The sequence below is a fragment of the Malus domestica genome, chromosome 03 (assembly GCF_042453785.1).
Source record: "Malus domestica chromosome 03, GDT2T_hap1".
NCBI classification, from domain to species: Eukaryota; Viridiplantae; Streptophyta; class Magnoliopsida; order Rosales; family Rosaceae; genus Malus; species Malus domestica.
In genome coordinates this window covers 18,403,842-18,428,921 of record NC_091663.1, presented here as the reverse complement: position 1 = coordinate 18,428,921, position 25,080 = coordinate 18,403,842, and the positions used below count along the sequence as shown (strand labels likewise).

The 25,080-nt window shown below is 40.3% G+C and overlaps 1 protein-coding gene across 6 annotated transcripts; it reads left to right on the top strand.

Annotated features, from left to right (window-relative positions):
• The first annotated feature begins 242 nt into the window (after positions 1 to 242).
• Positions 243 to 21,806, top strand: LOC139194461 (uncharacterized). 6 transcript variants are annotated; one of them, XM_070819099.1, is made up of 5 exons: positions 243 to 444; positions 9,813 to 10,087; positions 10,337 to 10,436; positions 11,048 to 15,305; positions 20,989 to 21,806. In XM_070819099.1, the coding sequence occupies exon 4, from the start codon at positions 12,645 to 12,647 to the stop codon at positions 13,944 to 13,946; it is 1,302 nt and encodes a 433-aa protein (XP_070675200.1). In that variant the 5' UTR covers positions 243 to 444; positions 9,813 to 10,087; positions 10,337 to 10,436; positions 11,048 to 12,644; the 3' UTR covers positions 13,947 to 15,305; positions 20,989 to 21,806. The 6 variants fall into 6 exon arrangements, with proteins under 6 accessions (XP_070675200.1, XP_070675197.1, XP_070675198.1 ...); XM_070819100.1 differs by lacking the exon at positions 243 to 444 and adding an exon at positions 457 to 9,585; XM_070819096.1 differs by lacking the exon at positions 9,813 to 10,087.
• Positions 21,807 to 25,080: the final 3,274 nt, after the last annotated feature.

The window sequence follows — 25,080 nt, the reverse complement described above, 5'->3', positions numbered from 1 at the left end:
CACGAAAGTTGTAAAGCTTGTCATTACAAGCTTTTATAGATTTTTTTTTCTATATTTTTTGCACTTCTACATTAATTAAAAAACTATTAAAGACTTTATTTAAATAACAGTCGTAAGATAAATGAGAGTAAATTTCTACCGTTGGATTCTATTTTACTTATATTATTAGAACTTTTTGGACAAAAAAAAAACCCTTATATTTTCCAATATTTTCCAATTTTACCATCTGATCAAAACAAAAGCCCTAATCCCTTTCTCTCTCCCCACTCCCGTAACCATCTCTCTAGACCTGCCGTATGTTCTTCCTAACCCCTCACTCCCACCATATGTTCTTCTGGTAGCCTCTCTCAGTATCTCTTTTCTCCTCCCTCGTGTAGTGGACATAATCATTCTTGTCATCTCTGGTCTTCTCTACATCTCTGCATTCTCCAAATTCCACTCCAGGTTTGATTTTGCCTCTTAATTTGGCTATTTACTTGGATGAAAAATATGTAAGACTTTGGCTATTTAATGAATAAGTTCCATTACTGTTTTTTCATTTTAAGTTTCGTTACTACTTTAATCGATCTCCGCAAGAACAGAGTTTTTCTGTACTTAGAATTACCTGATGATGTTGATTTAGATTCATATGTGGGGAGGGAATTTAGAGGTTAAAAAGGATGAGGATATGGATTTTGGGAAGCCTAGGATGGGGATGCCTATTTATATATCATGTCGAATTGGAGAGAAAGAAAGAGGACGAGAGAGAGTTCGATCAGAGAGAGGATACGAAAAGGGAGATCTGGGTTAGATGGGAAGGAAGCTTTCTTTTAATTGGTGGGTTAGACGAGTTTGTTAATACTATTTTGTCTCTAAAATGATTTGTTTTGTTGCTTGTGTCTGGAAGAAAGTTGCGAAGGGTTTAGGTACCCTTTATTTATCTGAATCTTGACTTGTTATTATCTTCCTACAATTTTTTTGGGTATCCTAATTGCAAGGGACTATTTGTTCTAGTTAGGGTATCTATCGTATGTTTCGCCATACTTGGAATACATAATAGGAGATGAAAGTAAAAGAGATGACTTATCTTTCATAGATTCTAGGTCATTTTGTAAGTCATTTTGCTGCCTTTGCTTTTATGGTGGTGAAAGATATTGCTTCCACATGTATTCTGATTCTGCTACATTTCTTTGAACTGCTTGTGAATTACTGATAAAATGGTTCTTGAAATTCATTTAAGTTAGTAGTAGTTGGTGCCTTGAACGCTTGAACTGCTTCCATCCTCAAAATGGTTCCTATATATTGACAAGTATACCAATTGAATTTCACTCAATGCACCACATCGAAAACTTGGTATTATCTTGTCTAATGCTGAATGCTTTATTGATGGTAGAGTAAATTCGAGTTTCAACTGAGACTTCAAGAGTTTATAGAGTTGGTACGAGCTGAAAATAACTTATGAGTATCTCATATGCTCAGATTAATCTTTGTGGTGGTAGTACCCTTTGGGATATAGTTTTTCACAGATTAATTTTTATATCTGTTGGTGTTTGGGCCCAAAATAATATTATTGGGCCGATCATAGGTTTATGTTTGGTCCAAAGCTTTTCTGAAAATGCTATGGGTTGGCCAGGAGTCATAGGCCGCTCAGTTAAGGCGGTCAAGTCCTATTGCAAGAAAGAGTGATTTGGATAAGAACGGATGGGTCTAGTCCTAGTATGATAAGGAGTCTCAATGGAATGAGGACGTTGAGATTTGAAAAGTGAAGGTGGCTGGATAAAGAGTTTGGTTCAAAGTCCTAGTGGAGGTAGGATTGGCCGAGTTCGAGTTAGATTAGGATGAAGAAGCCTAATCCGAGTACAGTTCTGATTCGGCCAAGATGAGATTGGCTGCTATAAATAGAAGGGGGTGCGTCATTCAAAGCCTCTTCAATTCAACACACAAACTGCCTTGCGCAAACCTCGCCCTACGCAAAACCTCTCAAACATCTTGAGATTTTTATTTTCTTCTTCACCGACACATCTTCGTTTGGATAAACAACATTATGAAGGCAACCAGCGAACATCTTCAGTTTGGATAAACATCACTGTTGTCGTAGAATCAGCTGACCGAGAAGCACCTTCAGTTTGGATAAACAACACAGCGACAAGGCCGATTGATTATCTATCCAAGTCTCGATCGAGAAGGATTTTCGAGTCATTATTGGGAAAGGTCATGTCATTAACCTTCTCGGCGAAGTGAGGTGTTACAGATTATCAGGCTTGCACATTGAACGCCGAGTTATTTTATGATTGGATACTCACAAGTAGGATTTAGAGTTTAACATTTTGACGACCGAACTACATTTACGATTAAGAACATTTGCTTTAAGTATTTGTGCCCGTATAGTCTGGTGTCGATTCAGCATGCCTATACTTTTACAAATATAATCATTGTGGTCGAACCCGAGGCCGAGACGTGCTCCTTCCTCAGTTGCAGTCGTAAGGTCAAGAAGTCAACAGCGCATTCAACGCAACATTAACAAATTTTACTCACCGATCGAGCTCGGCCGTCAAGTTGGCATGCCTCGGACACAACTGAATGATGTAGTTAGCTTATTAATTATTCGGCCTGCGCACCACATAGCCTTGGTAGTTTTTAGGATCAACATTTTGGCACACTCGGTGGGACCGATGCTAAAACCTCGGAGTTCATGACCGATGAAACACGGTCAGTAAAAAAGAAAGCAATCATGGGAAAGTCAACGACCGGCCTTCCAGTTCAGAGTCCTGGACAAGAATTGTCACATGCAAGCAATCTTCTTGTTACTGTGACCCTTGAGGTTGCGAGTGCAACATACCGAGAAAAAGAAGTTTGTCTCGGTAGCCAGCCTCGTAACGCAGAAATTCTCAACAAAGCTGCAGGTGTTTTCATTGAAGGAATAGTAGATGACTGCGATGAAGATGATGGTAAAGGTTCTGATCCACCAACTAGATCTTTTCTTCGGAGAAGACTCGAATAGCAATCTTAAGTTCTCAGCCGAGAAGTAAGAAGCATACTTGAAGAAATACGTAGTAATGGCGAGGCACACAACAAAATGCTCAAACTACTGGTTAGTAAAATTTACGACATTGGGCCCATCGATAGTTTTCGACAATTTCCACCTAAGGGTAATCCGTTGTCAATGCTACAGGCCGACACATGATCTGCTTGGCTTAAAATTATCGACTCGGATAAAAAATGAGGATCAAGCAGTAGATCAGACGGATCCGACCAGAGAGGAGAAACAACATCCGTGGATATGATTGAAGTCCAAAGAATGATCGTTTCAGCCTTGAAAAAAGGGCTGAAGTTTCCGAAATTCATCCATCCATACCTAGCTTATGTAGAAAAGTTTGAATATCCTAAAGGCTTTATGATCCTAGATTTAAGCTTTTTTGCTGGAGAATAATCCATGTCCTTGCTAGAACATGTGGCCCGTTTCACTGCGCAGTGCAAAAACGTTAATAGTGACTTCCATAAACTGCGACTATTCAACTTCTCGCTGACAGGCTCGGCATTTGCATGGTACATCAATCTCCCACCTAACTCCATCCAAAGTTGGGAGGAACTGGTCGAGAAGTTCCATTATTAATTCTTTTTGCCGGGGATGGAAATGTCAATTTCTTCATTGGCTAGGATGGCTCAATCGTCTGATGAGTCACCAATGGATTATCTCACAAGGTTTAAATCGGCCAGAAATTGGTGTCTAGTACCTTTACCTGAAGTTGAATTTGTTAGGCTTGCTTTCAATGGGCTGGACGTGGAGTACAAAAAGAAATTCTTAGGGGCAAACTTCTGAGATAACTAGCTAAGCACGTCGAGCAATATGATTATTTGCTCCGAGAAGAAAAGATCTTGAAGTCCCTATCCTGGGAACGATTTACAAAAATTCCACGGTTAGCTACGTATCGATGGAAGGTGAGGATTCCCAATATGTTAGTGTGGACGCGGCCGAGATAGTGATAGATAAATCGTACGTTTGCAAGGTGTTGGCTTAAATTAACTCCAAGGATGCCAAAACCTGTTCGGCTATTGAAGAGACAGTTAAAACATTAAAAGTTTAGACTTTCAATATCACCAAGGCCGATGCAATTTTCGACCAGTTGTTGATGGTAAAGATCATCAAACTTCGGCCGAAACATAACATTCCTAAGGCCGAAGAGTTGAGAAAGGAAAAATGTATTGCAAGTATTATAATTCGAATAAGCATACCATAAACAATTGTGTCGTGTTCCGTGATGCTATTCAAAGCTGGATTGATAAAGGCAAGCTAAAATTTCCTGAAAAATAGATGATTGTCGACGTTGATCCCTTCCCTTTAGCGATAGTTGGCATGGTAGATGCTCATTTGCCCAAGAGTAAAGGGAAAGGGAAGGTCGAGTTCATTCCAGTACAACACGTCCCAAAACAGAATTCTCGGCCGCGAATCAAGATTGACCTATTTTCCAACAAACCACACACAGAGTTTTCAGGACCGGCCATAATCGAATTTATGTCACACTCCAGTGCAGAGGAAACTGATGAACCAATGGTTTTATGCAGCAGTTGTAAAGCACGAGTCATTTTAACTGAACCAAAGGAATGACCACCTCAGGCTCCTACACCACGGTAACCATCCAAGGCCACGACAACACTTCCAAAGGAACTTGGCCTCGCCAAAGCCAGAAAGTGTTAGATAGGCTCGGCCTTAAAAAACGAAAGGACGACCCCACCTCAGCCAGACGACATTTTGATTTCGACGTGCAATTTTATAATGAGGATTATTACTCGCGTAACTCTAGCAGCTCAAGTTCATCAACGAATCAAAATTTTTTTAACCCGCCTAAGCCACGCGACCAGCGTTAGTATAGCTACAATTCTCCCATGGGTGTGTATACTGCCTTATCCAAATCCCAAAAACGTCAACGCTAGCAGATAGACTGCATGGCTCGACGACAGGCAGCCCAAGCTACTGCGGGTACCAAATGGCAACCAAAAGAAGCCGCAGGAAGTGGAAATGACCGACAAACCCCGATAATCATGGCCGAATTATAAGGGAAAAAGGTAATTGATCGCGACTTTGAAACTACCATTGAAGAGTTCGAGAAGTGCATCAAGCTCCTCCTTCGACCTGAGGATATGAAAGCTCGTTTCGAGCACTTCAAAAAAAGAAGTCGAAAGCAAGCGTCCCCCATTATCCTCGCAAGAGCCGTTAATAAAAGTTTAAAGGAATCTACACCCTCCATTCCTCGACGAATCCTTGGAGTACATGCAAGAATTTCACAAGAAACATTTTGCCAATGATTTGTACGGCCTACCCAAGGCGTGTCAAAAAGCTCTCAAGCTCTTGACTTGGCACTGATTTGCCATGATGCCGAGCAAATTATCTAGAAAACCACCGATCCAGCAATGAAGGCCAGATTTCAGCATATAAGTGAAGTTCAGGTCCTCAATTTCGAAGTCGATCCATACACAGACATAGAAACCGCCGAGCTCTTTTTTTCTCTTAATGACCTTCAGTATTTACGACATCATTTTGAAGTCTTCTCGGTTGTATCTCTCTTCGGTTTTATGGCTGATGAGAAAGATCGTGTGGCACGTTTGGATGCCTACCTAGAGATAAGGGATGCCCAGATCGCTTATGAAGAACAAGTTCGTAAAGTACTGCAAGGGCAACATTAAACACCAATAATGAATGAGCTCGAGGAAAACAGTCAGAATCAAACATGGTCAGTTTACATACCATAAGGGTAAGTACCTATTGAGGCACAAGATGATCAGGTCGAGGATGCTCCAAGGCATGATACCACAATCCTCGATAACCCGGAAGACAACGACGAAGATTCGATGGGCCCTTCAGTCTTCGAAAATATGGAAATCATCATGGTTCATGTTCTACTTACTGAGTTTCACCCAACTACACACCAACCAAATTTTTTGGATGGCGATGTGGTTGCCGAGGAAGCAACACAAGTCGATTTCATCGCCACCACAGAAGATGGGCAAGCAAGTAAAGACAACAAACTTAAAGCAGCTTTGGCCATATTGTTTCCCCGCTCGACCTCTGTTAATCTTTAACATTTGAAGTCGTTGTATGTCACGACTCATATTGAAGGTTATCCAATCTTCAAAATTTTCGTTGATTGTGGGGGGACGGTCAATATCATGCCCGTATCCATTATGAAGGCACTACGATGATTTAACGACGAACTCATTCCATTCGGAATAACCATAAGCAGTTTTGTCGGCGACAAGTCTCAGACCAAAGGAGTTCTCCCTTTAGAGGTAAGCGTTGCAGGTCGCACTCATATGACTGCATTCTTTATCGTCAACTCCAAGATCGAGTATAATGCCTTGCTCAGTTAGGATTAGATCCATCAAACAAATTGCATTCCCTCTTTCTTATATCAAGTTCTCATTTTTTAGGACGGCAAATCAGTTGTGGTTCATCCGACCGACAATCAGCCATTTGTAACCAATATGATTCAGGCACGATATTATGACGATCACGTCGGCTATATTACCTTGCAGGGTTTGAACGAGGAAAGATGACTGACTCGAATTTCGGTACAAAAAACAGTTACGATGGCGTCGAGACTGTCCATCAGGATTTGACAAGACTTTGGTTGGCCGAGCTGCGATTTCATCTACAATGGAACGACTGCTGGCCCATTGGTATGCTATTTCTAAGAAACCAAATTCGGGTGTAAACTTAATAAAATTTTTGGCCGAAGGAGATAACGGCCTAATATTTTCACTTGACAAAGTTCAGGCTGCACCAGCCGAGCTTGAGGATAGTCAACATCAAGTCAAGGATCCTTTGGAGGAAATAAACGTTGGAACGGCTGAAGACCCATGACCTTTGGTCATTAGTGCATTGTTACCCCCCAACATGTAAAAATCAAGCTTTGTAACTTGCTCAAAGAATTTAAAGGTTGTTTTGCTTGGAGTTACCATGAGATGCCTGGTTTAGATCGCACACTAGTTGAGCATGAATTGCGCATCAAACTTGCGTGTAAACCATTCCCCCAACCACCTCGACGATTCTCAACCAAAGTACAACTCGGCATAAAAGACGAACTCGTTCGACTTTTAAAAGCTGGGTTTATTCGGATAGCTCGATACGTCGAATGGCTGGCAAACATCATCCCTATTTTAAAGAAAAGTGGTGCCCGGCGCATCTATATTGATTTTCAAAATTTAAACTTGGCAACTCCTAGAGACGAGTATCCAATGCTAGTTTCAGATTTGTTAATCGACGCAACGACAAACCACGAGATCTTATCTTTTATGGATGGACATGCTGGTTATAACCAAATTTTCATCACCGAGGCCGATATTCATAAAATTGCTTTTCGTTACCCGAGGGCACTCAGCACATGCGAATGGGTCGTCATGCCATTCGACCTCAAGAACGCCGGTGCCACATATCAACAAGCCATGAATACTATTTTCCATGATTTGATTGGTACCATCGTCGAAGTCTACATCGACGATGTTGTAATCAAATCAAAACATTAGCAAACACATCTGAATGATCTCTGTCAGGCTTTCTTACTTATACGCCGGTACAACCTTAAGATGAATCCCACCAAATGTGCTTTCGGCGTATCAGCTGGTAATTTTTTAGGATTCCTTGTACATCATCGTGGTATTGAGGTAAATGAAAACAAGGCTCGAGCAATCATCAATGCTCCACCCTCGACGACTAAGAAACAACTACAGTCATTGCTTGGCAAGATTAACTTTCTCCGTCGATTCATTGCCAATTCGACAAGGAAAATGAAAGCCTTTTCCACGTTCTTAAAACTTAAGGATTCTGACATCTTCAAATGGCGTGCAGAACACCAAGAGGCATTTACGAAGATCAAGGTCTCCCTCACAACTCCACCCATCTTGGTGTTGGAGATATGCCCTGAAAGTCAATCTTTGGAAGAAACCTTTCAGGACAATGAATGAGTGTATAGATGACTCTTATACATCAAAAGGCAAAGATACTAATTAGGACTGTCTCAATAAATGATATATGTCCTAAATAGTGAATCCATGGACAATGGATCGATGGAAAAAGTAATCTAATGATGTTAGACTACAAAGACCTTCACATAACCATCATGTCCAAAAAGGTTCTTGGTCATAGGATTGTCAGAGGGATACTGACAATGCATAGACCAGTACATATTATGTCCCCTTTAATTGGAAGGATGGAAAGTCTCATCCCATTCGTGTAGTGACACTAAGACAGGTATGTAGGTGCTCATTATGGGAATAAGTTCACTGAACACAATCGAACGAGAGTACTTGCAAGGAGGTCTACTCACATGTCAAGCAAGTAACTCTAATGGTTGGAATAATGTAAGTAATCATTTGACCTGAGACATCATAGTTGTCTTGGGGATACGTTGCTGATCATTTTGATAATGAGACGTGACCACACCTCATCTTGGGTGTGTTCTATGCATTGTTGGGGTCAATGATTTATTCTTAGAGGCATGTGAATGATCAACAAGGGATCTCTAATCCTCGTTATGAGAGGATGAATACTCTACGATATGATTCGGGAATCTTCAGCCGAAGTATCTAGCGTAATAAAGGAAAGCGTTCCTATACGACTCAATTGAATCATATAACATGAAATAATCACATTAGGGGTTTGACATAATATATCCATACCCTAATAATGTGATTAAGAGTATTGTTTTAGAGAAGGATCGAATTACATTGTAATTCCAACTGAATAGGTTCTCCGAACAAATTCTACATTAGCTTGGGTAGCCATGATATATGGTTAGATGTCACTCATGGCTTGTGAGTTCTTCTAGATGATTAAATAAGTAGTCGTCAAAGAAGAAGGAGAATTAAAAGTAAGTTTTAATTCACTAAGTGATTGGATTAAATATAATCAATTGGATTGGTGCCAATCACCTCACTACCTTGCTAATTAGAACCTAAAATGATTGTACACCGATACACTCTTGTAATGAGACAACTAATGGATGATGGAATAAATTAATTGGATTAATTAAGTGTTATGATTGATTAGAAAGTCTAAAGAAATCATAGAAGCGATGAAAGATCGTTTTTGGACTTAAAGAAAAGTTCGGGTTAATATGGGCCCATTAAGCCCAAACCCATTGGGCTTTTATTTAAGCATAGGATGACTTGAAATAATAAAAGCCCAAAGCCCAAACAACACTAAAGGGGCCGACCAAATAAAGGGAAAGGGAGAGAGAGGGAGTCAAGTTGTTGGCTAACTATCTTTTAGATATAAAATGAACTTTTAGTGAAAAGTTTCATTAGGGTTTTGTGTGTTCATTTTTCACAAAAGAAGAAAACATCTCTCTCTCCAAAAACACACACAAGGCCGGCCACCATAAGGGAGAAGTAGCTAATCATCTTCTCTCTCTTTTGGTTATTCCTCCATCCATCTCACTACACTAGTGGGTGTGGATCTTTAGAGGTTTTCAACCTTGGAAACTAAAGGAGAACCAAGGAGCACTCATTCTAGCAAGGTGGAGGAAGCAAGGAGGGAGGCTAGGCTCAAGGAGTTCCAAGAACAAAGAGCTTGGAGGTGGTCAATCCTTGGTCTCAAGTCTAGATCAAGAGGTATGAAACTATACCTTCACTTTGTTCTTCAATAATTTCTTAGATGCATCATATATGAACCTATGCTTCTTGAAGGGGGTTTTCATGACTATAGCTTTGATATTATGTGATAACATGCTTCCGTTGCTAATGTATATAAATTTTGAATTGTATATGCATGCTAGTCACTAGAAATCCCACATAAATCTCATTATTTCCCTTCACTTGGTTCCGCCACGACGTGGCAGACCTCTTAAGTTGTACATCTTGGTTGTCGAAGAATCCATCAGATGCCTTCTTACACAAGACAATGATGCTGGACGAGAGCAAGCCATTTTTTATCTTAGCCGAAATCTCAACCCACTAGAAATTAATTATTCCGTCGTCGAGAAGCTTTGCCTCGCCTTATTTTTCGCTGCATCAAAACTCATACATTACATGCTCCCGTCGGTCACTCAAGTCATCGCCCAGACCGATGTCATTCGTTACATGCTCACTTGGTCGATAGTAAAGAGCCGAATCGGTAAGTGGACAATGACATTGTCCGAATTTAGTTTGCAATATGTGCCCCAAAAAGCTGTCAAATGCCAAACGTTGGCCGATTTCTTGGCCCAACACCCCTCGTTGTATGAGTTTGGGGGCAATGACATTGAAATTGGCATGGTGGACTGATAGGAGCATATTTATGCGACTTAGTTAGCTTGTTTCTTGGCATTTATGTTGTTAGTTCATAGTTATTTTAGTATTTTAAGCTATTTTCGTGTGTTTGTAGGTCTAAAGGGTTAATGTGGCAAAGAAGTGCATTTTGGAGCATTTTTGGGCATGGAATGGATGGCATATGCTTGGAGCAAAAGGAATGGACGAAATTTGAAGTTTGTGCATCATCCTCTCCTTATAAATAACCATTTTAGCACACTCATTTCACCCAACACATCCATTCACCTACCACTACACCCATTACATCCACCCACTACACCCATTACATCCACTCATTACATCTCCAAAACCAAAATCCCCCTTTTACTTTCTTATTTCAAAGTGTAGAAAATCTTTTTTGTTTGTGTTTTAGAGTGTTTTGAGTCAAGTCAAAACCCAAATTTCGTCCAAAGTTATGTTAGAGTCAAAAACTGCCTAGTTTGTGTTTTTAGGCAGTTTTGAGTGTTTTTAAGTTGTTTTGAGTCTTGTGAACCTGTTTTGAGTACTTTGAGTGTATTCAAACGTTTTTAACTTTGTTTTTATGTTTTTGAGTTAGTTTAGAGGTTTTAGCAAGCCCTCCTAATCCTCGGTTTAGAACGATCCCTACTTGCATTTATATTACAATTTGACAACAAGAGGGTTTAATTTGAATGCTTAACTTTCATCACATCAAATTTTGGCGCCGTTGCTGGGGATTAGCAAATTGCTAATCCCTTGTTATTTCTTTTTGTTTATTTTCATGTGTTTTTGTTCATAGTTGATGACTTTACTTGTTTTTTTGTTTTAGGTGGTTTATGACTCGAAGTTCTCAACCTATTCATAAGCACATCCGTGACTTTGACGACAATTTTGAACGAACTTTGAGATGAGCAAGGAATCAACAAGAACCCCAACCATCTCAACCTGTACCAGATCTTGGAGAAGACAAAGTAGAAGAGCAAGAGGAGCCCACGGCACAGGTTGTAAAGGAAGATCCCAACGTGGCAGCGGACAATCGAACAATAAAGGAGCTTTCCACTTCAGGATTGGACAATGTCGCTCCCCTATGCATCCAATACCCCATGGCTGCCCTAGGGAAGACGGACGAGTTCGAATTGAAATCAAGTTTGTTGCATCACATTCCTAGGTTCCATGGGATGTCCATGGAATATCCTAATAAACACTTGAAGGAGTTTGAGGTTGTTTGCTCGAGCATGACCCCTGTGAACGTTGATGGAAGCCATCTGAAAATGAAGGCTTTTCCCTTTTCTCTCTTAGAAAAGGCTAAAGATTGGTTGTATGAGTTAGACCCCGGAACTGTCACATCATGGAAGAATATGAAACGAGCATTTTTGGAGAAGTTTTTCCCAACCTCTCGAGTCATTCTACTACGCAAAAGGATTAGTGGCATTCAGTAAAACCAAGGTGAATCATTTCCCACTTACTATGAGCGTTTTAAAACCCTTGTTGCTTCATGTCCACAACACCAGATGAAGGAGGAGCTTCTTCTTCAATATTTCTACGAAGGGCTTCTACCAATTGAACGCCAAATGCTAGACGCCTCAGCGGGAGGAGCTTTGGTGGACAAAACACCCATGATTGCCAAGACCTTAATAGCTAACCGAGCATTGAATGCTCAACAATATGAAGGCGTTGGTCAAAGGGACACCCCACGGCAGCATGTGAATGAGGTAAGTTCCACATCCGACATTCAATCGCAATTAGCTAATCTTACTTTCATTGTGTCTCAGATGGCCGAAGGAATGAGGATGAAAGAACCAAGTGTATGTGGTGTGTGTTCTATCCAAGGACATGCCTCTGAAAAGTGCCCGCAATTGATTGAAAATGGTGGATGGGAAAGTGCCAATGCAATTGGATTTCAAGGTCAAAACCAGCCAAGGAACGATCCATATTCTAATACGTACAATCCAGGTTGGAGAGACCATCCAAATTTCATGTGGAGAGAGCCTCAACAACCCTAACAACAAGGAGGCTTTAGGCAGCAACCTCCGGGCTTCTATACCAAGCAATACGCACCAACACAAGCCCCACAACAACCTGCCCAAAATACCTCAGGTACATATTTAGATAATGAGACACTTCTTAAGTTACTCACCAATTTGTCTCAGGGGCAAGAAAATCAAGCCAAAGCAATGCAAAATCAAGACAAAAGGGTGGACCAAATGGAGAAGCAAATTGGGCAGATTGCAGAGTTTGTAGGACAATTCAGAGAGCAAGGTAAGTTGCCTAGTTCAACCGTTATGAATCCGAAGGGCGGATTTGAATCTGCCAAAGCCATCATGTTGTGTAGTGGAAAAGAAGTTGGAAGTGAGTCTGACACTCCCAAATCTATCTAAAAAGAGGATGAAAAGCTGCAAAACGAGGAGGGGAGCACTAGTACACCCATGGAAAGGGTGAATCAACCATTGCCCCAGGCCCCTATCATTCCTAAATTGGCCAAACAAGGTAAGTTAAGTTCAAATTCACTTAATACTAATTTGACCCATGTTCCTTTTCCTCGTAGGTTCATGCAATCGAACAAGGACGAGAGTGAGAAGGACATTCTTGAAACATTCCGAAAAGTGCAAGTAAACATTCCACTCCTTGAGGCAATTAAACAAGTCCTGAAATATGCCAAATTTCTCAAAGAGTTATGCACAACCAAGAGAAGAATGTCAAACAAAGAGGTAGTTAAGGTAAGTGAAAATGTTTCAGCCGTATTGCAACGTAAACTGCCCACTAAATGCAAAGACCCAGGAAGTTTTACGATTCCCTGTGTGATTGGCAATACTCGATTTGAAAATGCAATGCTAGATTTAGGTGCATCTATAAATGTCATGCCTTACTCTATTTATGCATCTATGAACTTGGGTGAATTGAAAAAGGATAGTGTGATTATACAATTGGCTGATCGTTCTAACGTATACCCAAAAGGTGTTTTGGAGGATGTTTTAGTGCAGGTGAACCATTTGATCTTTCCGGCAGATTTTTACGTTTTAGACATGGAAGATTCAGTCCATTCCACCTCTTTGCCGATTCTCCTTAGTAGGCCATTCATGAAGACATCCCATACAAAGATTGATGTATTCAAGGGAACTTTGATGATGGAATTCGATGGGGAAGTTATCGATTTTAATATTTCTGAAACTATGAGATATCCCGTTGATGATCACTCTTGCTTTTCTATTGATGTTATTGATTCTTTGGCGCAAGAGTATCTGGAGGAATTGAACGAGGATGCCCTTGAAATAGCCATTATGAAGGGCATAAAACTCAAAAACCAAGAACTTGGGGCAATGCAAACCCATGGCCAGATTTGGGATCCCAATGCCGTGCCATTTAATGAGGAAGTTGTGGAGGTTGTGGCTGCCCTTGAGTCACTTCCACGACAATATGGTAAGGTTCCGCTCTCAATTTCAAGTTTAGTTTCTACTAAGATGTTACCTTCTATTGTTCAGGCACCTACTCTTGAACTTAAGCCGTTGCCGGACCATTTGAAGTATGTATTTTTGGGAGATGACGAGACATTTCCCGTCATTGTTTCTTCAAGTCTCACGGCACATGAGGAAGAAAAGCTTATAAGGGTGCTACGAGAGCACAAAACAGCCATAGGGTGGACCTTGGCCGACATTAGGGGAATTAGCCCCACCACTTGCATGCACCGCATACTTCTTGAAGAGGGGACTAAACCATCCCGAGAGGCTTAACGCCGTCTCAACCCTCCTATGATGGAAGTTGTGAAGAAGGAAATAATCAAGCTCTTAGATTATGGCGTGATCTATCCTATCTCCAATAGCCATTGGGTTTCACCAGTTCAAGTCGATCCCAAGAAGTCTGGAGTTACCGTTGTCAAGAATGATGAGAACGAGTTGGTACCTACACGAATTCAAACTGGATGGCCTGTTTGTATTGACTATAGGAAGCTAAACGCTACAACAAGGAAAGATCACTTTCCATTGCCATTCATCGACCAAATGCTTGAAAGGTTAGCCGGTTGTGCGTTTTATTGTTTTCTTGATGGATATTCTGGATATAACCAAATTGTGATAGCACTGGATGACCAAGAGAATACCACATTCACATGTCCCTTTGGAACTTTCGCCTATCGTCGCATGCCATTCGGCCTATGCAACGCACCTGCCACTTTCCAAAGGTGTATGGTAAGTATATTCTCCGATTATGTTAAAAAGATAATTGAGGTATTTATGGATGATTTCAGTGTATTTAGGGAGTCTTTTGATAATTGTTTGGATAATCTGACCTTGATCTTGAAACGATGTGTTAAAACTAACCTTGTGTTGAATTGGGAAAAATGCCACTTTATGGTTAAACAAGGTATAGTTTTAGGCCATATTGTTTCAGAAAAAGGAATTGAAGTAGATAAATCAAAAATAGACCTTGTACGTCACTTACCCTCTCCTACTTCGGTTAGAGAGGTTCGTTCATTTCTTGGCCATGCAGGGTTCTATAGGCGTTTTATCAAGGATTTTTCCAAGATGTCCAACCCCCTTTGCCGATTGCTTGAAAAAGATGTGCCCTTCTAGTTTGATGAGGAGTGTGAATCAGCATTTAAGCAGCTCAAGGAGAAGCTCACTTCGGCCCCTATCATTGCTCCTCCCGATTGGAGCCTTCCTTTTGAGCTTATGTGCGATGCATCCGACTATGCATTAGGCATTGTTTTGGGGCAAAGAAAAGACAAGCAGCCGCATGTTATATACTATGCCTATCAGACTCTCAATGATGCCCAATTGAACTACTCCACAACGGAAAAAGAACTTCTAGCTGTTGTCTTTGCTTTAGATAAATTTCGATCTTACTTAATTGGAACTAAAGTGATTGTTTATACTGATCATGCAGCTTTAAAGTACTTACTAACGAAGAAGGAAGCAAAATCGAGGCTCATTCTTTGGATGCTTCATCTTCAAGCGTTTGACATCGAAATTCGAGACAAGAAAGGAAGCGAGAATGTGGTGGCTGACCACTTAAGCCGAATGGTCCATGAGGAGCATGAGCATGACGTGCCCATCCCTGAAACTTTCCCCGATGAGCAGCTACTGTCCATTGAGGTGAGTGAACCATGGTATGTCGATCTAGTGAATTACTTAGTGTCTAAACAAAGTTCCTAGCACTCTCACTTAGCACCAATGTGATAAACTTCGAAAAGATGCACGTTTCTATGTTTGGGATGATCCCTATTTGTGGAAGTATTGCTCTGATCAGATTTTGCGTAGATATGTGCATGATTGTGAATTTCTTTCGATCCTAAGATTTTGTCACACTTATGCTTGTGGTGGACATTTTGGCACTCAAAGAACGGTATTAAAGGTTCTTGAATGTGGATTTTATTGGCCCACGTTGTTTAAAGATGCTAGAACTTATTGTCTAACGTGTGATCGGTGCCAAAGAATGGGAAACATAGGTACCAAGGATCAAATGCCGCAGCAACCCTTATCCTTTGTTGAAATTTTTGACATTTGGGGTATTGATTTCATGGGTCCTTTCCCTGCATCTTGTGGTTTCACTTATATCTTGCTAGCTATTGATTACGTTTCAAATTGGGTGAAAGCAAAAGCCACTCGTACTAACGATTCTAAGGTTGTTACAGATTTTGTGAAAACTAACAGTTTTGCTAGGTTTGGAATGCCTAGAGTTCTCATTAATGATGGAGGCTCCCACTTTTGTAATCAAACCATTGAGGCTTTGCTCAAAAAGTACAACGTTACACATAAGGTTTCAACACCTTATCATCCTCAGACTAATGGGCAAGCCTATCATCCTTAGACCAATGGGCAAGCCGAGGTTTCAAACAGAGAGATCAATCAAATCCTTGAGAAAACTGTGGGGCCAACAAGGAAGGATTGGAGCTTGCGCTTAGACGATGCATTGTGGGCTTATCGTACGACCTACAAAACTTCCATTGGCATGTCCCCTTTTCGGCTCATCTATGGTAAGGTATGTCATTTGCCTGTCAAGTTAGAGCACAAGGCACATTGGGCTGTAATGACCTTCAACATGGATATAGATGATGCCGGGGTGCATAGAAAGCTCCAATTAAATGAACTCGAGGAGATTAGGCACGAGGCATACTAGAATGCTCAGATTTACAAGGATAAGACCAAGGTGTATCATGACAAGATGCTTCGTACAAATACATTTTCCAAGGGACAGAAAGTGCTCCTATTTGATTCTGGCCTTCGGTTATTCCTCGGTAAGTTACGCTCTAAGTGGATTTGACCATTTGTTATTACTAATGTTTTTACCCATGGTGCAATCCAAGTCCAAAGCATAAAAACCGGTCATAAATTTAAGGTGAATGGGCATCGTTTGAAGCCCTATTACGACCTGTTTGAGGAGCATATGGTGGAGGAAATACCCCTCCATGCCGTGAGCCCTAATGGAGTTTAAAATAAGGTATCGTCCGGCAACAAGACGTTAAAGAAAGCACTTTTTGGGAGGCAACCCATGTATTCAAATGAGGAAGATTTTTGAATTGCTCCATGATTGGTTTTGCTTTCCTAAAAACCTTCCATTTTCTGTAGTTTTATTTTACCATGATTGTCATTTTTATTTGTTGCTTGTTTAATTGTTTTTTGGTGTGGGTTTATTTTTGAAACACTGACAGTTATGCAAGGTATTTTTACATTCATAAAAAAAGAAAGGAACATTAAGCAGATAAATACAAGAGGGAGCCTTCACAAAGGCTGCTTAGGAGAAGTCTCAGTAGTCGGCGGAGCCCCAGAAGGAGGAAGCATCAGAGGTTGATCATTTGGAGCTTCATTACATGGTACAGCCCCAGAAGACGAAGGCAAATGTTGTTGGAACAAACCCACAAACCTCTGATGATCAAGTAAAATCTGACCATCAAATTCCTGCATCTGGTCAATCTTCCTCTTCATGTTTGTAGCATAGTTATGTGTGAGCCTGTGCAACTGTTTATTCTCATGCTTAAGCCCTCTAATCTCCTGCTTGAGACTCATCACTTCATCCGCCAATGATTCAACTTGATGGGTTCGGGCAAATAGGCGTTGGGCCATATTAGACACGGAACCTGCGCACTGCACACTGAGAGCCAGGGAATCCTTAACAGCCAACTCATCAGACCGTTTGGCAAGTAGTCTGTTATCTTTGGGAGTGACAAGGTTCCTGGCCACCATCGCAGCTGTTATATCATTCTTCATCACCGGATCCTCAACGGTAAGGGGACCAGTAAGGGATATGAATGATGGGCGCCATATGTTGTCTGGAGAAGGCGGGACTGCCTCTTCACCAAGGGTCATGTCAAAACAACGGTAGGAGGGCCAGACATTTTCAGAGGTGTTAAAAAAAGAAGAGGTTGGACAAGTCAAGATCGTAGAAGTGCAAAAAGGGAGTTTCTACAGGCAGAAATTCAAGTGTGCTTTAAATGTCCTGCGTACCTCTATAAAAATCAGCACTCGATGGGATTTCAAAGATCGAAGAGGTGAGCTCAGAAATCGAAGAGGCCAACTCAAAAATCAAAGAGGCGCTAGCTTTCTCAAAAGCTGGGCTTACTCAGAAACCACGGCCAATCTTCTTTTCCAGATTTGTCCGCACTTGTCACATGCAACCTTTGCACTCGACAGGATTTCAGAGATCGAAGAGGCAATTCCATATATCGGAGAGGAATCTGCTTTTCCAGATGTGTCAGCATCTGTCACATGCAGAGTAAGCTTTGCGGAAATCACGGGCAGTTTGTCGAAGCGCCGATTCCAAACATCTGCTTTTCCAGACATGTCAACATCTATCACATGTGGAGTCAGCTTTGCAGAAATCACGGGCAATTTGTCGAAGCATTTTTACAGACGTGTCAACATCTGTCACATGCAGAGTCAGCTTTGCAGAAATCACGGGCAGTTTATCGAAGCGCCGATTCTAGATATCGAAGAGGCACTTGTTTTTCCAGACGTGTCAGCGCCTGTCACATGCACACTCAGCTTTGTGGAAATTACGGGTAATCTATCGAAGATCTCTTGTGAAGTAGAAAGCACGTGAAGTTTACTATTAAATCATCCAACGGTTGCTGACAAGAGTGAAAGAATAGTATCGGTTATTAATTCCTATAAATGTCACCCCTCACCCTCCATTGCAAGGCAGACATACATAACCCTTCTTCTTCTCCGAGAATACCTTTCCAACAAACCCTCTCGAGTCACTCAGTGTTCCTTATTCCTTGGGGTACCTCTGCAAACAACTCATCCAAAGCAAAAGTATTTCATATCATGAAGGTTGAAAGCAAGAGTATTTCATATCATGCTTTCTCCCTGTCCTTCTCCTTGTCGTTGTTTTGGGACAAGGAGAAAGAGAGCAATCAGCCAGCACTTGGTATCAATCTTCCGATTTGGAACCGACTGCCTGGAACCCCTTCCTGATTGCTTACCTAGCCTTGCTCTCGAGTACTCATCTTCATCATTTTATGCTTCCTCTTCGTCTACCACATCTGCCTAGGGAACAGATAAGGGAAGTGAAAATGATACCTCGAAGCATGTAGAGACAATTTGCCAATTCATCCTTAGCTAGGGACAAGGAGAAAGAAAGCAAGAGGTGGGCACTTGGAAAGATTGAAGAAAGAAACAGACCAACACCTCTACCTCGTGCATGCCTGCCGTGCAGAAGAAACAAGCAGAGAAGAATGCAGATTGCACAATCAAATCAACCCAACAGAAGGAGTTTGATTTGAAACCAAGGAACTCTGATATTCCTTGCTCAGAATTCCAAACCAGTTCGAGATCAAAACTGTGGAAAGTCAACAAGATCATATATCTCCAAAACCAGATTTGCATTCTTAAACTCTACTCTGTCTGTTTTTTTTTTTTTTTTTACTTTGCTATACTTGTCATGTTTATTCGTTGTTTGTTTATTTGCTTGTTTTTGTGTGAGTTTATGCTTGAAACATTGAGGACAATGTTTCATTTAAATGTGGGGGGGTAACCATTGTTTTGCATGAAATTCGTAAGAGTTTATCACCCATTCCTTCTAGTGTTATTCCTTGCTGTTTTAAGTGTTTTTAAGCTGTTTTGGAGTGTTTCAGTGTATTTTGACATAAAAATCCGAAAATCTCATAAAATTTTGAAAAATTGTTTTGAAAAACCCAAAAAGAGTTGTTTTTGTATGTTTATTTGTGTCTTAGGGTACCTTCCAACACAATGATGAGGATTTGGTTTTTAATTACATGACTGTTAAAGAGAGTTATAAACATGGATGAAAATTTGATTTACTCTTTGGTGTATGCTTGGTTGTGGTTATAATTTATGAATTCACATGCAATCATAAAGGAAAAATCAATTTTTGTAACATGCTTGAAGGAAGGAACTCAAATGAACGCTACAACCTTGTGAGACTTGAGCCTAAACGTTTATTTGGAGAGTTAATAATCTGTGCACTATTGTTTTCTAAAGTCGTTGCATGATCTCATTATTCTTTGCTTGGTTGCTACTTAGAAAGCGTTTCATCATTTAGTTCCAATTGCTAGAACTCATGCCTATTTCATTCAAAGCATGCTATTGATTTGCATAACACATATTCAAGATGAAGTTGTGTACCACCACATCCAAATTGACGTGCCCTATTTCATTATGTGCTTAAGTTTAACCCCGTTGAGCCTTTTGTAGTCTATGTTCTTTGTTAACCCACACTATCCTCACCTAGGCTAGATTAGGACCATCCATACCCTTGTTCTTGAAGCATAGTAAAACATAATTTAGAAGGAATTCATTTTGTTGAACTTTTGCAAAAAAACAAGTGTGGGGGAAGTGATTTGTGTGTGTGTACCAAAGTCCTTAATTAGGCACGGGTAGAAAAGAAAAAGAAAAAAAGAAACATTCATGGAAAATAGAATGAAAAGAAGAAAAGTTGTGAAAAGAGTGAAAAAAAGTTGAAAAAAATGTGAAAAAAGAGCTCTAAAGTGTTGTTTGTTGAAGAAAGGGTCCAAAACGTTGAATTCGGCCCTAAGTGTTGCTTGAATCTTCCCTTTGCGTTTAAAAGTTAATTTCTGCATTATTAAGTGGATTCCAAGTGTCTATTTCATTACTTTGCTTGCTATTGCTTTCAAAACGTTTATTATCCTTATCCTTTCTTTGCTAGCCATCACCCTTAAACCCCGTTACAACCCTTAACTTTATCTTGAGTGTTATACGTTTCAATATGTGGAGTTTGGAATTGGTTTGAGCATATGGTGTCACTGGTTCTTGCATCTAAGTAGTAGCATTCCATTCATGAGATCATATCTAAACATGCTGAATAACTCCAGAAAATTGCCCTCTTTGTTATACATATATGTGAGTGTTCGTTTTCATGTTTACATCAATCTTCTCACATATAACTAGTGTAGGGTGTGTAGTCAAAAAATGTGTGTGAAAATACAGAGTATCTTGTAAGGAATTGAGTAAGTTCTCTAAGGCATGTTACTACATTCAAAACATCGTTTTAATTGGTTAATTGTGAACTAGTAAGTGGTGACTATAAGTATGTGCTCAAGTGTAAGGATGACCAAAATCTGTGGGAATGATGATTTTTAACATGTCATGTTTCATTAAAAATCCCTGAGGTAATTGTTGGAAGGTCTAGGTTGTGTTTTGTTTTGTTTGTTTTGTTTTGCTCGAGGACTAGTAAAAGCTAAGTGTGGGGGAATTTGATAGGAGCATATTTATGCGACTTAGTCAGCTTGTTTCTTGGCATTTATGTTGTTAGTTCGTAGTTATTTTAGTATTTTAAGCTATTTTCGTGTGTTTGTAGGTCCAAAGGGTTAATGTGGCAAAGAAGTGCATTTTGGAGCATTTTTTGGGCATGGAATGGATGGCATATGCTTGGAGCAAAAGGAATGGACGAAATTTGAAGTTTGTGCATCATCCTCTCCCTATAAATAACCATTTTAGCACACTCATTTCACCCAACACATCCATTCACCTACCACTACACCCATTACATCCACCCACTACACCCATTACATCCACTCATTACCAAACACTCATCCACTACACCCATGACATCCACTCATTACCAAACATCTACCCACTACACCCATTACACCCACTCATTATCAAACATCCACCCACTACACCCATTACATCCACTCATTACCACAACACTCACCCATTACACCCATTACATCCACTCATTACATCTCCATACACTCCTCTCCCTAGCCTATAAATACATCCACCCTTCACCATAATTTGGGGGGAATCCATCCAAAGACACTCCATTTCACATCTGACAACTCCATACACTTACACTTTCATCTCTTAGCCGTGCAAATCCATTCCATCCATATATCTATACACATCCTAGACACTTGTGCTACAACAAGGTGGTGAAAACAAAGGTCCTTGGCGTTTCAAGCTTGGAACTTTGGAGCGTTTTAGGTGTACTTCGTTCTTGCTTTCAATGTCTACTTTATTATTTTCTAATTTTGTTGCAATTATGAGTGGCTAAACCCCTATTTAGTTAGGGGGAAGTTTGAAGCCATGAACATGCTTGAGATTTTAATTGATTTCTTCCAATTGTGATTTGATAAGTTGTGATTGCAATTCAATTATCTATTTTATTCATAACTGATTCTTGTATGTTTATTAAGGATGCATACTTAGTTTTCATGCATGAATTAGATGCTAGAATATAAATGAGTTTCACCTAATCGTTACAAGTTTATATTCATGAGTAGTGAAGGTTGTTTATCACAATCGCGTTAATTGAATTCTTGGCAATTGTATCATGCATTCATAGTTATAATTGCCTCGTCAACACTTATGATTTTCATTGAACGTAATGATCTCTGATTGTATCTCTATTATGCATTCATATAAGGGACTTTTAGAAAATGATTTGGGTTGTTGCATGCATTCATCCAACTCAATGAGTAAAGGAAAATCTGAGGATTAATTTGTGCATCACGGTTAATCTGGAGTGTTAAGCATCATAGTTTATTGAAAAGCAATTGGAAATCGATTTATATACAAGTGTGTCATGTGTGAAGAACGGACCTCTAACTAATCCATCATCATCTTATTTCTTAAATTCGTTTTACAATCTGCCTAGTTTTATAACTTGTTTGTTTGTTTCAAATTCATCAAAACCAAAATCCCCCTTTTACTTTCTTATTTCAAAGTGTTTAAAATCTTTTTTGTTTGTGTTTTAGAGTGTTTTGAGTCAAGTCAAACCCAAATTTCGTCCAAAGTTGTGTTAGAGTAAAAAACTGCCTAGTTTGTGTTTTTAGGCAGTTTTGAGTGTTTTTAAGTTGTTTTGAGTCTTGTGAACATGTTTTGAGTCCTTTGAGTCTATTCAAACATTTTTAACTTTGTTTTTATGTTTTTGAGTTAGTTTAGAGGTTTTAGCAAGCCCTCCTAATCCCCGGTTTAGAACGATCCCTACTTGCATTTATACTACAATTTGACAACAAGAGGGTTTAATTTGAGTGCTTAACTTTCATCGCATCATGGACAGACGTGATAATTACTAGACAATGTATTTTGATGGTTTTAGTACTTTAATCTCGGCTGGCGTTGGGTTCGTTATTCAATCCCCAAATCACAGCCGCTAGTATTTTTCTTTCAAGTTCAATTTTGATTGTACGAATAATCATGCTGAATAGGAAGCCCTTGTCATTGATCTCGGTGTCTTACATGATTTACGGGCCATTCGTGTCCTTCTCAGTGATTCCGAACTTGTGATTAATCAACTTAATGGGACTTTTTGTTGCATGAGTTGTACTTTGGTGCCCTATCACATGGTTGCTAGCTATTTGGCCGAGTCTTTCGACAACGTTACTTTCAAACACATTTCACGAGTTCACAACACAGAAGCCGACGAATTAGCTTAAATAGCCTCCGAAGCACAACTCCTAGAGGTGTAAACTAGGGCGAGAAATACATGTGTCATAACGAGCACACTCAACCTTGATTAATCAGCAAGTTCTCCAACATGATTACGTGATCCGTACACGAGTCATGTCTTTACCGTCGTTGTTGGAGCGGAATAACCCTATAGAGGTTTACGATGTTGAGGCATTACTAGACGATTGGAGAATGGCAATGATGCAATATCTCGATAACCCCAATGAAAAACACGACCGACGGACAAGGGTTCATTCCACAAACTACTATCATACCAGAATGAGTTGTATCAAAAAGGTGAGGATGGGTTATTGTTCCTATGCCTCGGCCCACAATAAGCTACTCAAGCAATGGCAGAAGTACACGAAGGAATTTGCGGGGTTCATCAATCTGGACGAAAGATACGTTGGCTGCTTCGATGATACAGCTATTTCTAGCCGAGCATTCTGAAGGATTACATCGAGTACGCAAATGGATGTGTGCATTGTCAAATTCATGGGCCTATATAGGGAGTTCTGGCCAAATCACTCCATTCAGTCACCAAACCAAGGCCGTTCAGAGGATGGGCCATGGATGTAATCGGCAAAATTGCACCATCTTCCGGGACAACAAAACATGTGTGGATACTTGTCGTAACAGATTACTTCACCAAATGGGTCGAAGCCAAGTTATATGCCGAGTTAATGTCTAAAGAAGTTTGTAATTTTGTAGAAGAAAACATCGTGACTAGATTCAACGTACCAGAAACAATCATAACAGATAATGGTACGATCTTTACATCCGGCAGGTTTCAGGAGTATACGGAAAATCTAAAAATTCAACTTGAGCAGTCTACACTGTATTACCCGCAGGCGAATGGACATGCCGAAGCAAGTAATAAGGTTTTAATCGGTATTCTCGAAAAATAGGTAAAAGAAAGGCCTAGTATGTGGCATTTAAAGTTAAACGAAGCGTTGTGGGCTTATCAAACTTCACTCCGATCGGCAACCGAAACGACTCCATAAGCGTTAACATATGGCCACGATGCTATGTTAGTGGTTAAGCTGAGTATAAACTTGTTGCGAGTGATCGAACAAAGTAGTTTGTTCAGTGCCGAGTACAGTCATGCCATGACAAGAATTAGAAGACTTGGAAGAAATTAGGCTTGACGCTTATAATTTATCGATGACACAGAAGAAGATTGCCGAGCAAGCTTATAATCAGCGAGTCAGACAAAAAACATTTGGAGAAGGCGAGTTGGTTTGGCAAACTGTGCTACCCGTAGGGATTAAAGATCCTAGGTTTGGCAAATGGTCGTCGAATTAGGAAGAACCGTTTGTTGTTCATAAAGTTCTCGGCAAGGGGGCAGAACACCTTAAGGATCAGACTGGTTTAGTTCACAAGTTACCAATAAAAGGGAAATTTTTAAAGAAATACTACCTAGTCACTTGGGAGATGCGAGAATAAAAGATCATTTTATTGATTTTGCAAAGGGACGTACAAGTCAAGTTATAAAAGATTCCTAAAGCCAAAATCCTAGGGGGTCGAAGGAAGGAAGGCTTCAAGAGCGGCTTTTAGCTCCAACCACCTTACTTCGCCCATTATGACTTCTGCTTGCCTCGTCCTTTTGTTAAGTTGAAGTTGTTGGATCTGTTTTATACCAGCCGCGAAGTTCGTCAGTCGAGCCTTATTCACCTCAAAATCCTTTTTCGAGTTCTGAAGCAACAACCAACCTTTGCTGTTGAAGCTCGGTAATTTGACGTTGAAGCTCGGCAATTTGATGATCAAAGCCGGCCAACTACACTTTTTTTGCTTTTATAGCCTCAACCTCCCACCGGCTGGCTTCATGAGCAATCTTTGCAGCCTTTAGGTCATCCTCAGCACAGAGAGCTTGTTCAAAAGTAATAAAGTGTTGTTGGGTCCACTCCAGGAGATCAGATAAGTGGACAACATTTTCGGTGTTCAGTAAGCCGTCGGCTGCAAGATCGTTCAGGCACTCTCCTACATTGAAAGACCT

Excerpts from the sequence above, each read along its gene's own strand:
- LOC139194461 (XM_070819101.1), top strand. The coding sequence starts at position 12,645 with ATGGAAAGGGTGAATCAACCATTGCCCCAGGCCCCTATCATTCCTAAA.